General features: G+C 36.1%; 1 protein-coding gene across 2 annotated transcripts; it reads right to left on the bottom strand.

Annotated features, from left to right (window-relative positions):
* Positions 1 to 11: 11 nt before the first annotated feature.
* On the bottom strand, positions 12 to 7186 carry LOC141283713 (uncharacterized). Of its 2 annotated transcripts, XM_073817027.1 has the most exons (4): positions 6732 to 7186; positions 6407 to 6569; positions 6207 to 6322; positions 12 to 1191 (listed from the first exon to the last, which is right to left on the bottom strand). In XM_073817027.1, exons 1-4 carry the CDS (start codon positions 6897 to 6899, stop codon positions 379 to 381), a joined length of 1260 nt encoding a protein of 419 aa, XP_073673128.1. In that variant the 5' UTR covers positions 6900 to 7186; the 3' UTR covers positions 12 to 378. The 2 variants fall into 2 exon arrangements, with proteins under 2 accessions (XP_073673128.1, XP_073673127.1); XM_073817026.1 differs by having other exon boundaries at positions 6207 to 6569.
* Positions 7187 to 15704: the final 8518 nt, after the last annotated feature.

Raw genomic sequence — 15704 nt, 5'->3', positions numbered from 1 at the left:
ATTTATATCGATTCTGCTTTTAGTCTTTTTTGTGAGTAATTCACACTGTACATGTAAGAGTTGTGTTAGTGTAACAGTATTAAAACATACAAAAAATAAAATTCACAAATTGGAACAACACCTGGAACACCATAAACATCACAGACTTTTGCTCCCCCATTTAACGGTTACATGCCTCACCAACTGCCAGCATTACAGTGTAAAAAAAAACAACAACAACATATCACTATTATAAAGTTTATACAGTTATTAAAAAAAAAAAAAAACTCCTTAAAAGCTGATGCAGTAAAAAAAAAAAAAAGTTTTTCTGTATTGTGAAGAGTGCTATACAATACATTTAACTCTTGACGTTCTTCGGTGTTCTCCATTCCAACAATACTAAATGTGTTCCTCTTGCAAAGGAATACAGTCTGCCTGCGAGACAAAATAGTCACGGAGAAGGTTTCGTTGTGTTTCTACGGTAACTAATGCATTGGGTTCCCTTTTTTGCTCGACCGGCTGGAAAGACTCATTCCCTTGATTCTTCCAGGTTCCCTCAACCATGCTGTGGTCCCCATTCTTCAAATCTGCAATGGCAGGAGTTGTATATGCCTTAGACTTGCGCTCGCAGAGGAAGTTATGGATGCATAGGGAGGCCATAGTGATCTTAATGACTTTGTCTGGCTCCAAGTATACGGTGCTCCTAAAAAACCTTAACCTGTTTGTTAGAATGCTGAATGCATTTTCTGCAACTCTCCGTGCTCTTGAAAGACGATAGTTCAGCACCCGCTGACTTTGGTCCATCTGCTTATTTGGATATGGCTTCATGAGATCAGGCCTCAAAGGATGCGCCTCATCACCCACAAAAACGTACGGCATCATTATGTCACTGTTGGGCAATGGTTCAGGTGGAGGAAAATTCAGCAGACCCTGATCCATCTCCTTACACAAGTCAGAGTGAGTGAACAGTTCAGCATCAGAGACCTTCTCTTGGGTTCCCACACTTGTACAAATGAACTTGTAATTTGCATCCACAGCAGCTATTATTGTCACATATAATCTGCCCTTGTTATTATTGTCAAGGCAGCCACTTTTTGCTGGAGGCTGTATATGAATCTGTTTCCCACCAAGCGCACCTAGGCAATGCGGAAACTGCCATTTCGATTCAAAGTCCCGGGCTATCGCCCGCCATTCTGTCTCTGTTGATGGTGTCTAGCAACAGAACAAAAAAAAAAGTTAAGACAAAGATTTGTACACTGATTCTTATATTTCTCACGCATGAAAACAATTCAGTACTATGAATATGAATTCATAAATTGAGACTTATATTTTTGATCTTTATGAGTTGTATCTCCCAGGATACCTCACCCTATTAGAGTATATAAACAGCCTAATGGTGCGTTCACACCGCACACTTTGTCTGCGTCAGGCAACGCTCCTAACGCATCTAGTTTGACGCATGTACGTTGAAGATTGCAACGCTTGCTTTTTGGTGCGTTCACACCGCACACGTCCGGCAACGCATGTGCGTTGAGCAAAAAAGATCACGTGGTAGGGGCTTCCTCGCTGGACTTTCTGAACTATGGCGGATCGTATCGAGAGAGTGGCTTGGCTTTATTTATTAAATAGACATTCCTGTCTTTATACAAAAACGAGGACGGATCATACAGTTCTCTGCGATTGCAGACGGCTACAATAAGCTTGTCTTCCATTGTTGAAAACGATATTTTTTTCTGCTCCCGCTTCATTCAAGATACGTGTGGTGACGTCGCTACAGTGAGACGCTCTGATTGGTTGACGCACTGCGTCAAGTGCGTTAAGTCCGTCAAAAGTTCAACTAGCTGAACTTCTGCGTTGCTTGCGTTGGCTGCGTTGACGCTTGAAACGCAGGTAACGCTTGAAAAGTCGACGGATCCAACGGACCCAACGCAACGCAGAGCCCCTGACGGACCGCTGACGGACTCAACCATTGACTTTACATGTAATCTTGCCGCAACTGACGCATGACGGTTGGGGCGGTGTGAACGCACCATAAGTCATCAATAATTCTATGACTTATCTGATGCATACAAATTTTTAATATTCAAAACACACTGCATGTTTGATTAGTCTAAGTGTACTAAAATTGAGGCATGAGGCAGAGACATTTCTTGTATTTTTACATTGCTCAACTCGTCTTCATCCTCAGAGATGGGCAATTCCACCCCTTGAGGTCCACTGTCCTAAGGGTTTAGCTCCATCCCTAATCAATCAAATAATATAATTTATGCAACAACATTGGATTTTTTATGTAATCCTGAAGACTTTGCTTAGATTTTTCAGGTTTGTTTGATCAGGGTTGAAGCTAAACACTGCAGAATAAGATGTGTGAAATTGTGCAAGGAAAAAGCTAGTAAAAAATGCTGTCATATGTAGTCGACTGAATGTAAAAATATCAGTTTTACACGCACGTATTAACGTTTGCAAAAATTTTTTAACTCAAAATAAATTCAAAGAGATTCTTACAGGGGACCCAGAGGCCAGAAGTCTAGTCTTTGGCTAATCCCAGATTGCTATGGCTGCTTACACATTAAAATATGCCCCCTCAGTTTATGATCTTGAGGCAATGACTTCAGGTAGTACAACAGGTAGTATTATACAATGTGTTCTTTTGTAAAGAAATTCTTTACAAAACAGGAATGATACTCTCTACTGTTTATAAATCATTGCAGTATATGTTACATGGCTCATGTTTACATTGCAGTACAAAATTATTCCTAAGTTTTCACTTTTTGTATATATGGTAATGAAAGTGAAAAACTGTAACACTTGTGAAGATGTTCAGCTATATTCAACTGTTTTGACAATATTTGATTTTTTTTACATTTAAAATATTTTTCTATATGATATTACTGTAGAAATGTTGCAAATTTCTGTATTAGGCCTATTCATTTTTGTGCTGTGCTAGGTTTTGAACTTCAGTATGTGAACTTGTGCAAATTGGCTTAGTACATAAACAGGGTATATACAGAACTTCTTAAGTTTAATTTAATACCATTTACTACCTTTTTAATACCTTCAAAAAAAAATTTAATACCAGCGCAACTTAGAGCTGCAACTGTAGTGGCGTAAATTAAATATCTTTCCAAATGCAATAACATATTGCATCACAATGTAACAAGGTCATTATAACTTATCAACACTGGACTCAAATTGCCCAAAGATATAAAAATAGAAATAAAGACAGAAGAGGAAGGAGACATCTTCTTTATAGATCATTAGTCAGTAAGTCTGATGTGTAAGCAATCTAAAAGAGGTGGTCGTAAAGTAAGCACAGGTGTTATTAAAATAAATTAGGCTGATACATTTAAGTAAAGCAGATGGATTAATCAAGATGTCACAATGGGCCTTTGTCCATAGTTTTTAATCAACGTCAAAAAGTAACAATTGCATAACAATGTTGGATATTTGAATGAACAGTGGTTCAATTAGGGCCTTGAAAAATAAAAAGAGGAAGCCACCAGATAATAATAAAGTGCAACTTTACACTGTAATTATATAAGTATGTGACAGATTTTACTGCCTGTAAATGTGGGCACATGTTGACCAGTCATTGGCATGTTTACTCATTTGGCTCTTAGTAGAATAAAGTGCCTTAATAGTAATTAATAAAGTGCAGAATATCTCATTAACTATGTGCCAGTCGGTTCTCTGCAATCACACTTCCATATACAACCTCCACTTTAGGCTACAACGTAAATCACCCTTTGAAATGCTGGATATTACAATTGACAATTGCAAGCAAACCAACTTATGCAACTTAATGAGCAATTCTGATACAGCATGACTTCAGGGCTTGCAAAATTTCAAAATCTCTGGTACTCTTCAGATTTTTGTAGCCCGGAATTTTTTTTAACTAGCCCAAATAATTTATTTTTTTTAAATATAAAAAAAATTAGATAGGAGTCTAAATGTAAATCAAAAATATTTTAAATACACAAATATTATCAAATATCAATGAATGAATTTTATTTCACTATTTACAGTGTATCTGCAGAATTTTTAAATATCAATTTAAGGCAATTTATGACCTTTTTTAAGAGCTGCACAAGTATGAACAGCAGAGTGTGGTTGGACGATGTACGGTAACATATTAAGCCATAAAATTACATGATTTACAATTCAGATACAGGTTTTCACAAAAGCAAAAAATCTTATACAATGGCATGTCAGCCTTTATACCATTAAAAGGCATAAATCAAGCATATAATGCATTATATTTATTAATAATTGTTAAGATTTTTAGAAAGCACATTAACTTCTTTCACATTTACAACTCTATGTGTTTACTGCATAAAAACATTGGACGATATTTACAATAATCTGACTAAAAACAGCTGAAAATTTGGACGTGCAAATTCATTCTCAATCACGAGGGGGCGCTTTAGTAGCGCTGAAATCATAGACTGTAAAAAAAGATGGACAACGCGTCTCCGCCTCTTTCCCATGTAGAAAAGTGAAGCCAAAACATCTAAATATGGCCGCTACCATCTTGGGGGAAATTGCGTCATTTGGAGCCAGAGCATGCGCAGTAGAGACTCGTTTGGAGCCGGAGTCTGCGCAGTAGAGTCGTGAGGCGGAGCCGCAGTGTCAAAATCCAGCCCAAACTCCCGCAGACCCAATTGCACGATCACAATCATGACACCACACCCCGTTTTTATAGCATCAAATAACTACTTAAAAGCGAACTTATTAGAAAAACGAACACTTGAACATCAATCAGCATTATAGGAACCACCTCACATGATGGAAATAATCTTTGGAAAAAAATTATTTTAAGTGTAATTCGATTATTTAGTTTGGCTCACGTCCCATTAGATTACATGGAGAGGGCGGGGGTTATGACCTATACTGCAGCCAGCCACCAGGGGGCGATCGAAAACTTTTGGCTTCACTTTTCAGGACACCTACGGCACGCTTGGCTGAAATACTATGGTTTCCCTAGTAACGGCTGCACACAAATGAAATCAGCATTAGCGCCGTTTTATCAGGCAAGAAATGAAAATGCCAACGGCACGTTTCTGAGGACAGTCAGTTCCCTTCAGATACATTCATATAAAGACATCCGTGCAGCATTTTAACTTTAAAACGTGAAGCATGCATATTTATTCAATGACATCATTGCCTTTTAGTTTTATCCAGAGCCATATAGAAATAATATAGCCTTTCTATATGGCTCTGGTTTTATCCAGCCCTATCGCGATTCTCGTCTTTCTGTACCCAAATGTAAGACCTCTTAAAATTATAATTAAGCCTCTTTTGATATGGAAAGCTGCTCGCTACTTCCGCGCATCCTGGCTTGGTGGCTATTTGATTCCATATGCGATTTGAAGCGAGCTCGCCTAACGTTACATGTTTGGCAGCAAACCAGCTGGGTGCCCAGTTTGTTTCAGCGCGCGCACGAACGAACATCCTCAGGTCCTACTCTCAACATAAAAATAAATCCACGCAAATTTTAGAAAAAAGGCCTGCACTTAACACAAATAGAAAATTTATCTACAAAAAATAAAATAAAAAATGGGCTCGAAAATTTAATACCTCGTCAGATGACGTTTATTACTTTTTAATACTTTTTAATGGCCTTAATTTTGGCTAATTTCATTTACTACCTTTTACTACCTTTTACAACCCCGCTGACACCCTGATAAAGATTGGGGGTGTTTGTGTCAAAGTGATAAAATAATTAATTGACAGATGTCGTCAATGAATGCATTTTGTGTCAAAGCAATGATAATTGATTCACGGTTTACACCACATAGACTGATGTTGTGTAAAATTTACGAATAATTTTGTACTGTAATGTAAACATGGACCATGTAACATATACTGCAATGATTTATAAACAGTAGAGAGTATCGATCCTGTTTTGTAAAGAAATCTTACAAAAGAAAACATTGTATAATGCTACCTGTTGTTAGTGTTTTTTTTTAGGTTGTTGCATTCTGAGTGGTAAAGTGTGTTTGTCTGAGGAAAACCTTTGCTAGAGTTATGTAAAAATTACTTGATTTGAGGTATTAATAAAGTGTTTTTGTAGTTTTAGTGCATTTTGAATGTGAATGAACTGCTGTGTCAAGTTGAAAAATGGTTAGGAGAAAAAGTGACCCAAATATTGAGAAATGTGTCCTAGCGATTGTAAAAAACTGTAAATGTGCACTGTACTTGAGCAAATGGTGGTTATCAAAACTTACCTTCAGAAAGTCTTTTTTCATGAGCTGGTATAGAGCGCCACAGGTCTCCATAACTATCTGTGAAATAGTGCTGGCCCCAATCCTGTACTGTGCACTGAGGGAACTAAACGTTTTGCCTGCGTAAGAAATAAAATACAAAATATACAAGAAAACACCCTTAAAATTGCCAATAGCTAAATCAGTAACTATTTTGATATCACCTGTTGCCAAAAACCGCAAGGTCACAGACAAGCGATCTCTTGGGGATATTGCCCGTCTCATTTTTGTGTGCTGCTTGGTTATGAGGGGTCCGACCATCCGCAGCAGGAACTCAAACTCCTCTGCTGTCATCCACAGATCCCCTATCCCATTCTCATCAGTCATCTATTGTATGGCAAACACAAACAAATAGTTGCTACCGGAATACATTCAAATACACGTAGACTTTTCAATTATTAGACACAAAAACAAAGCAGAAACATTGCCTTTAAGAGCTGCGACACCCGCGGGCAGCTTCCTACATCCACTGCTAAATGGTTTATTTACCTCCGACTCACTCTGCAGAACAGACAACCCAGGCTGCTCGCGCCGTTCCAGACATTCTCTCTTCCATATTCGTTTATTTTTATTTTTCTGCTTCTGTTTTTCGCTGCAAATCAACGCACAAACAACTTGAAAGGCACGCTGCTTGCTTAACACTGAATCGGGGTTCATTGTTTTTAGGAATTCCAGTCTCGCGCGAGAACTCCTATCTCATGCGTGCTCTTACGTCATTTCCTGTATTGCTTCTCGCGTGCGTTTTGTTGTGAAATGTGAGGGTTTGGGACGTCAGTAAAGATAGTTTGCGGTTTGATATTCAGATTTCTTTTGGCTATAAATACACAGTGCGCTGTATTAAACATGCAAATAATACCGAATGTCGTTCTCCATGATGTGTGAATTCTGGTGATGCTGTCCTCCTCCCAGTGTAGGGCTCGCTGCAGCCTGCGGTGGACATCCAACCCCGCCCACATCCAAGTGTGACGCCAGACGCCACGCCCATGTTCAAATACGTCACACATCCAACATATTAAATAGTATTAACACATATTAAAATAGTGATAATATGATTAGCAATGTTCACATTTGTGGACATATCTTTAGAGAATTAGATGAAAATGAAAATATGCTAAGTGTTACTTTTACGAATAACAAAACTTAATTGTCCATCTAAATCTGATCTTGTCTAAGCTATGTCAAAATCGATTATAATAAACGTGAATTTATGTCACTACACAAACAAATAGGGTATAGGTTTAAATGTTTTATTACCAATTACCATTTTCCTAACTTTAATCAACCAAAGCAAGCGTTTTACCGGCTGTTCGAACGTAATTAGTTCCATATGAAAGGTGACCTAGGTTTAATTTGTATTATTTAATACAAACTTTTTTGTTTACATCCCCGATACAACATACTTCCGCCATTCTTGCACATGCGTACAACATCGGGATTCTTTTTTTTTTATTATTTCATTAAAGAATAATTGGACATTACAAAAATATTGAAATAGAAATCCAGATACACAAAATACAAGCTTAATCTGTATACAGTAATACAATATGTAATAAGAGGGGGGAAAAATAAATAAATAAACGTATAAATAAAAAGTAAACAAATAAACAAAAACTAAATTAAAACCTAGAAACAACTAAACAATAGTTCAAATTTTCTTCCTTTTCCCTTACATATACAAAAATTATATTGTGGGAGCATAACCAGAAAAAAAGTTCTCCGTGAAATGTAACAACAAATGTATTCATTTGTTTTAAAGACTTTTTAAAAACTTCTATTTCTGATAAAAATAAATTACATTTTGGTATGCATTTAGCCAATTTCTGTTTATGAATATAATATTTGCCTTGCAAAATGTAAAAGTTAACAACGTACTCAATCATTTTACTTTTATGAGAATAAGTACAGATAACATCTTTTAAAGAAAGCATATAATTAACATTTCTTTGCAGAAATAGAAAGGTGCTAACATCAGACCAAAAACTAAGAGACAATTCACAATTATAAAACAAATGACACAAGTCTTCCTCATGTGTGTTACAGAAACTGCAGGTATTATCAATGTCCATGAATTTAGAAAGAGCTACTTTACATGGATAAATTTCGTGAATTATTTTGAAATGCACCGCTTTAAGGCTACCGATTGGGAGGGGAGTCACACGATGACGCATTGACGTGGGCGTGGTGTCTGACGTCACACATGGATGTGGGCGGGGTTGGATGTCCACCGCAGGCTGCAGCAAGACGTTCCATCCTCGTCCTCCTGGCCGAAATCAGGGGCCGTATGTATAAAACTTCTAAGAAATGCTCTTAAGAGTAGTCTTAAACTTTGACTTAAGTGTCAAAAAAATTCTTAGTAAGAAGTAGGACTCTTTTAAGAGTAGGAGACTTTTATAAAGAATCTAAAAGCAACTTTCAGTAAAGTTTGAGACTGATTCTTAAGTTCTGACTTAAGTGTTGTAAATTAAGGACTACAATGATTGAAACACAAAATGGCCACCCTTGACCTCTGAATCAGCCAATAGTGAGCCTGCTCAGTGAGTCACAGCAGCACAACACCAATTATTTGATGGAACTACAATACAAACATTTAATTAAGACACTATTTAATATTTCAGTGTATTTAAACAAATGGTTTGCATTGTGGAAAATTATCACAAATTATTATTAATGCTTTGAAATCCATGTCTCCTCATTTACAGTTGGAGCAATGATGTGAACAGCTCCAAGAACTCAAAGAAAGCCCACAAACTTAAAAGTTTCTTGTTTTGCAGCATGGTTTGACGGTCAGTTGGAAAGTCAATAAACTGCCTTTAAGTTGTGGCCAAGAGAGAGAAAAAAGTGTTACTGATTTTGTAAGCATATTGCATATTTGCTTGGAGTCAATTGTTTTTACTTTTATTTTTTTTTTTTATAATAATGCAGTAAAATGTGTCATATTTATTGGCATTGCTGTCCTACAAAGAAATTATGAACACATGCAAAAACAAGAGAGGACCAACACAAAATTAATAACTGATTATGTTGTATTCAATGTCAATGTTGACAGTTTAGTGATTTTGTCACTAGATTTGTTGACGTCCTTCCCCCTTTTGAGACTTTGAGACTAAACCTTATTTAGATTACAACACTCTCCCACTGATATATTTATATTATATAGATCAGTGAACTCACCATTATGTCCTCATCCTCATCAGCTACATTGTGTGACTGTTTTAACTACTTTCAACTGAAAGCAGTTAGCAACATTGATCAGTGTTTTTTTCATATTTTGATGGTTTAAGTGAAATGTGAGGTCATTAAAACCCTCCACACATCACTTTTGGTCACTGATGTGTTTGGTGAGGTTAGTGTCACAATATTTAAGACCCTGCTTACTGTGTCATCACCAGTGCTTTGCTGCATTTTTACAATCTTTCAAATTTTCCAGTGAAAATAAATAAACAAACAAACATATTATTGCAGCTAGAGCATTGATTTGTAGAGTGGATTAAGTTATCATGCTTATTACTTGGTCAATTACAAAAATAAATACATTAAAGAATGCTTGATGGTCACGATTGTATCATTTTATCAACTCCATATCATCATATAACTCCAATATGTCATATGTGTATTGTAAAGTGTGTGTTTCCTCCTTTTTGCTGCCATTGTGTTACTCCTAACTAGGTTAGGAGACCTCTCCAACTCTCTTAAATAATTTAGGAGCTGAGACCTAGTCTTAACACTTAAGAACTTTTATGAATCACTCTTTATCTTAAGTCCAGAAATAAGAGTAAAATTACGTCACTCTTAGAATTTTGAAACACTTAAGACTAAAATTTGACTCTGAGAAGCTTTATACATACGGCCCCAGGTTTTTTTTCGTTGCGACTCATAATTTTATAATGCTTATAGCTCCGAAAGTTGGAAACTTAAGTTAGAAGAGTGAAACCAGTGTCATCTTAACCAGCATGATTTGTGATTTTTTTTTCACAGCAAAGCTCTTGTCTCTAAACTCCTTGGTAAGTCCGCAATAAGGAATATGAAAGAAATGCGCTCTCATGCTTAACGTATTCTACCAATAAATATGCAGACCGTTCAAATACAAAAACAATGTTTTTAGGTCAAACTCGATTTGTGAAAACTTACATAATTACAATTTATCACGTGTCAGTATTTCTTTTTGCTCTGCTCCCCTTTTCTTTTATTGTAATGTCACACTGTGCTTTTCCAATGAATAAAAGTTTTGTGGGTGTGGTACCTTTTCTTGACAATAAAGGAAAGGTACCACACCCACAAAACTGGACAAGTAAACCAAGGAAAGTTGTGGGTGTGGTACCTTTCCTTGGTTTACTTGTCTTCAATATTCTGATTTACAAAACAATACATATATTTAATATACAATATTAATATGGAATATAACATTTTTCTCAGTTGACCGTTTCCCTGAGCCCTTAACTTGATTATTCTGCATTGTGAAAAAAATTGGCAGTGCGGTTGGTCAGTTAACCCTTCTCTGGGTCACTAACATCACTGTTCTGATCTGTGAAAACTTTCACAGTTAAGTACGGGTCAGCTGACCCTTATCTGGGTCACCAACATCACTATTCTGATCTGTGAAAACTTTCACAGTTCAGTACGGGTCAGCTGACCTGTACTTACCTGTGAAAGTTTTCACAGATCAGAATAGTGTTGTACTTGACCCAGAAAAGGGTCAGCTGACCCGTACTGAACTGTGAAAGTTTTCACAGATCAGAATAGTTATGTACTTGACCCAGAAAAGGGTCAGCTGACCCATACTTAACTGTGAAAGTTTTCACAGATCAGAATAGTGATGTTAGTGACCCAGATAAGGGTTAACTGACCAACCGCACTGCCAATTTTTTCACAATGCAGAATAATCAAGTTAAGGGCTCAGGGAAACCGTCAACTGAGAAAAATGTTATATTCCATATTAATATTGTGTATTAAATATATGTATTGTTTTGTAAATCAGAATATTGAAGACAAGTAAACCAAGGAAAGGTACCACACCCACAACTTTATTGTGTATAGGAAAACTTTTATTCATTGGAACAGCACAGTGTGACATTACAATAAAAGAAAAGGGGAGCAGAGCAAGAAGAAACACTGACACGTGATAAATTGTAATTATGTAAGTTTTCACAAATCGAGTTTGACCTAAAAACATTGTTTTTGTATTTGAGCGGTCTGCATATTTATTGGTAGAATACGTTAAGCATGAAGAGCGCATATCTTTCATATTCCTTATAGCGGACTTACCAAGGAGTTTAGAGACAAGAGCTTTGCTGTGAAGACATTCACAGATCATGCTGGTTAAGATGACACTGGTTTCACACTTCTAAGTTTCCAACTTTCAGAGCTATAAGCATTATAAAATTAGGAGTCACATCGAAAAAAAACCTGATTTCGGCCAGGAGGACAGCATCACCAGAATTCACACATCATGGAGAACGACATTCGGTATTATTTGCATGTTTATTACAGCGCACTGTGTATTTATAGCCAAAAGAAATCTGAATATCAAACCGCAAACTATCTACGACAACGTGAGATACGTTCTATGTGCATTAACATTAAGTCTTGAATTATTGAATAATTCATGGGATATCTACAGTGGCCGAGAAGTGCAAAACACAACAACAAATCGCAACACAAAAAAACAAATCTGAAAACCAAATAACAAGTCCAGAATCAAATTTACAAATTAGAAAACACAATATCAAATCTAAAAACAAAACGGCAAACCATAAAACACAATAACAACTCCGGAAACAAAATAGCAAGTCAGAAACCACAACGACAAACAAGAAAACAAAACGACAAGTCAGAAAACACAACAGGTGTGTTCGAGCTCATGCTGCGCTGCGCAGACCGATCGGCGAGATTAGCCGAAAGCAGTCGGGGAGTATGGCGAGTGGATCGTGCCACGGATTACCAGCCGCAGGCGACGGTCGTGTAGTTTTCCGTGTGAGAATATGGCGAAGCAGAAGAAGACGAAGGCGCAGTCTACCCTTCCGTCGCCGTCAGTCCGTGTCAAATTTTCAATGGGATTAATAGGGAAGGCAGACGACATATCCGCGGCGATGTCACGGCGACGTCACTGTTGTGGAACCAATAATGGCGGCGAGAGAATGTATAAAAGAGAAATGAGAAATGTATAAAAAAATTACGTGTGATAAGTACGTCTGAACTAGGTGCGTTGTCTCACAAGACGCCTGATACATACGTCATCTTCATATACGTCGCCTCACATGACGCCTGATACATACATCGTCTCCATGTACGTCTTCTTCAACTAAATTTAAAGTTTGCATTACAGTAGATGTATTTATAGGCTATTACTTTTATTTAGTTATTTACCAACACCTATAGTGCATAATAATTGCTGCATAATAAAGTCTATTTCATGTATGATGATGATATGATAATGATATTTCATATTCTGTTTAGCTGTTACATTATGTTTTGCATTAAGTCCAATGCTTTTCATTTTGTAATTATGAGTAGACACATTTTATCATGTCTTTCAAAATGCGTAGGTCTATGTTAAATTCCCATAATTATAACATTTCTAGCACGTTTTCAAAAACAATTATTTGAGCAATAATATATCTCATGTAGACCATTCACATGTAACACGATTTCAAGTCAATAATAGAATCCATTAAAGAGCAAAACAAATAATAATGATAATTTAAATCGTTTTTTTCTCCAGTCGAAAAAAGTAGCTTAAATTATGTCAGTGATTCTCTCATTTTTAAAAAGTATCTAAAATAATTTTATTTTGATCTGCAGTATAATAAAAAACAAATTAAATGTATTATGAAGAATATTAAATGAACTTTATGCTAGCCTAACAAATTTTCTTCATAACGAATAGCCTACTTCAAAACTAAGTTTACATAAATTCATGAATCACGAATATGATGAAATAAAATTATTTGTTCATGCATCAATCCATAAAAGAGCAAAAAAAAAAAAAAAAAAATTCTTGAAATTCGTCTGCTGTGTATCCAAATCCAAAATAAAAGTATAGCAACCTCCTTTTAAGAAATTGCACAAATGTTAGCATGCACTGATCACGAGCCCGGACATAGGCATGGGCAAGGTGGGGCAATGCCCCCCTAAATGCTGTGACTGCCCCCCCAAACGTATAGGCATGCAAAATTCAGAATTTCATAAAACAAACAAACTAAATAGCCTTATGTTATTTATCTTATTTACACGAAGGCATGTCATTTCTGTCTCTACATGATCGCGCGTTTACAATGTCTCCTCCACGAAAACACGGACGGGATCGCGGACTCCATTAATAAAAACCGACTTTACTATAGCGCGGAATACCATGGAATTCGTTGATTTTTGGATTAATAAATCAAAAGTTGGTCTGTCACTTAATTCAAATCGCGATATGGACTAGTGTCTGTGAAAACTGAAATGCAAAAAGACTGGAAAAAGAATTTAAAAAGACTGATGATGATGGCAATGTAGAGTTTGTAGATCTCTCCACCGTTTGCAAATATCTACACGGGTATAAGAATGCCTTTCCTCAGCTCCGTCGCATGTATGTGACATTGTGATTGGAATATCATCTGCATCATGCGAGAGCTCTTTCTCCACTTTGTCTCGTGTTCTTACTCCCTTCCGCCGCACTATTGCTACATGAAAGAAAAATAAATTTAGTTACTCTGGCTCAGGAGTAGGGCATAACCACAGGCCTAGATATGGATGCATTTGTTAGTCTTTTTGCACAGAAAAGCAGACGACTGATGCTTTAATGATTGTTATAAGCCTTGCTGTGTACAGAACTAAGAAATAAAAATGACAAAAAAATACACAAAAAAGAAATAAAAAAATACATAAAAGACAAAAAAATGAAAGGATAGATAGATAGATAGATAGATAGATAGATAGATAGATAGATAGATAGATAGATAGATAGATAGATAGATTTAAAAAGTAAAAAAAAAAAATACAAAAATTTAAAAATGTAAAAAAAAAAAAAAAAACGTAAATGCAATCAGGGATTAAAACGAATTGTCTGTAGACCTAAGTTAAATGCAGGCTATTTGTTTTCATTCGTTACATATATATATATGTCACGTGTGAGAAAGGAGGTCTGGGTCCAGATGCGGGAAAGTAGTTTTTAATGAGACAAATAACAAAATAAACAAACAAAAGGCCAACACGGCACAACTAAACATAAACTGAATACTAAAATAAACAAAACAGGGAACACGGTCAAGGCTAGGAATCAGGAACACACAAAATAACATCCAGGACAAAAGACAATGCAGACATGAAGCAGGAGTAAAAGGTGAGAGTTTTTAAAGTCCACATGATAGTGAACAGGTGTGAGTGAATCAGTGTTAATGAAAGTGCAGTGTGAACAGCGACCTCAGGAGGCTGAGGGGAGACCCACAGCCCCGATCATGACAATATATATATATTAGGGCCGGGACTTTAACGCGTTAATTAAGATTAATTAATTACACAAAAATAACGCGTTAAATTTTTTTAACGCATTTTAATCGCACTTAATTTTGCACCGCGGAACGTTTCTCACTGGATGAGTTTCAGCGGACCGATTATACTGGAGCACCAACGAGCCTCAAGTATCACCTCAATGCTTTTACAGAAGGTCTACCTACCTATAGGGTACCTGAATTTCTGAAATGTAGGCTAGTATATTTCTAAATATCCCAGTGTGTCCCCTACCATTATCTTAGGGGGGCGCGTTTACAATGTCTCCTCCAAGAAAACACGGACTGGATCGCGGACTCCATTCATAAAAAACGAATTTACTATAGCGCGGAATACCACGTAAATTCGTCGATTTTTTTATTGATAAATCAAAAGTTGGTCTGTCACTTAATTCAAATCGCGATATGGACTAGTGTCTGTGAAAACTGAAATGCAAAAAGACCGTTTTAATATGAATCCTGCATGTACGGTTTGCCTCTGTATGTTAGAATGGCAGTGACGCGTTTTTTTTTTTACTGCACGCGTGATGCTCCCGTTAATTTTTGGCATTTGCATCTCAAATGAACAGACTCAATCTCCAAAGCTACTGTCAGTGTCACTTTTACCGTTTCATTTGAGAAAACTAGCATCATATCATACTTTACACACAGAAACTTCACGGCAACCTGTCAAAATAAAAGTACGGTTTAACATGAAACAGAACAATATTCCTATTTAAATAATTAACAAAAAACAATATATATTATAAAAAATAAATATAACAACAAGATAAACCACTTAATTGTAGAAAAAAATACTACGATTATTATTTAAATGTTAAATTATTATTATTTATTGATTTTAACAGCAAACCTCTTGTTTGTTTGCCAAAAATTAAAAAGGTTTATTTTTCATTTGATTAAAAATAAATAAATGTTTATGCTTTCATTTGATTATGAGAAAATTAAAACACAAGAATTTCTTAAAAAAAAAAAT

Source organism: Garra rufa, chromosome 13, assembly GCF_049309525.1.
Source record: "Garra rufa chromosome 13, GarRuf1.0, whole genome shotgun sequence".
NCBI lineage: Eukaryota > Metazoa > Chordata > Actinopteri > Cypriniformes > Cyprinidae > Garra > Garra rufa.
Note: the sequence above shows the minus strand (reverse complement) of the source record. Positions and strands in the feature narration are given on the sequence as shown.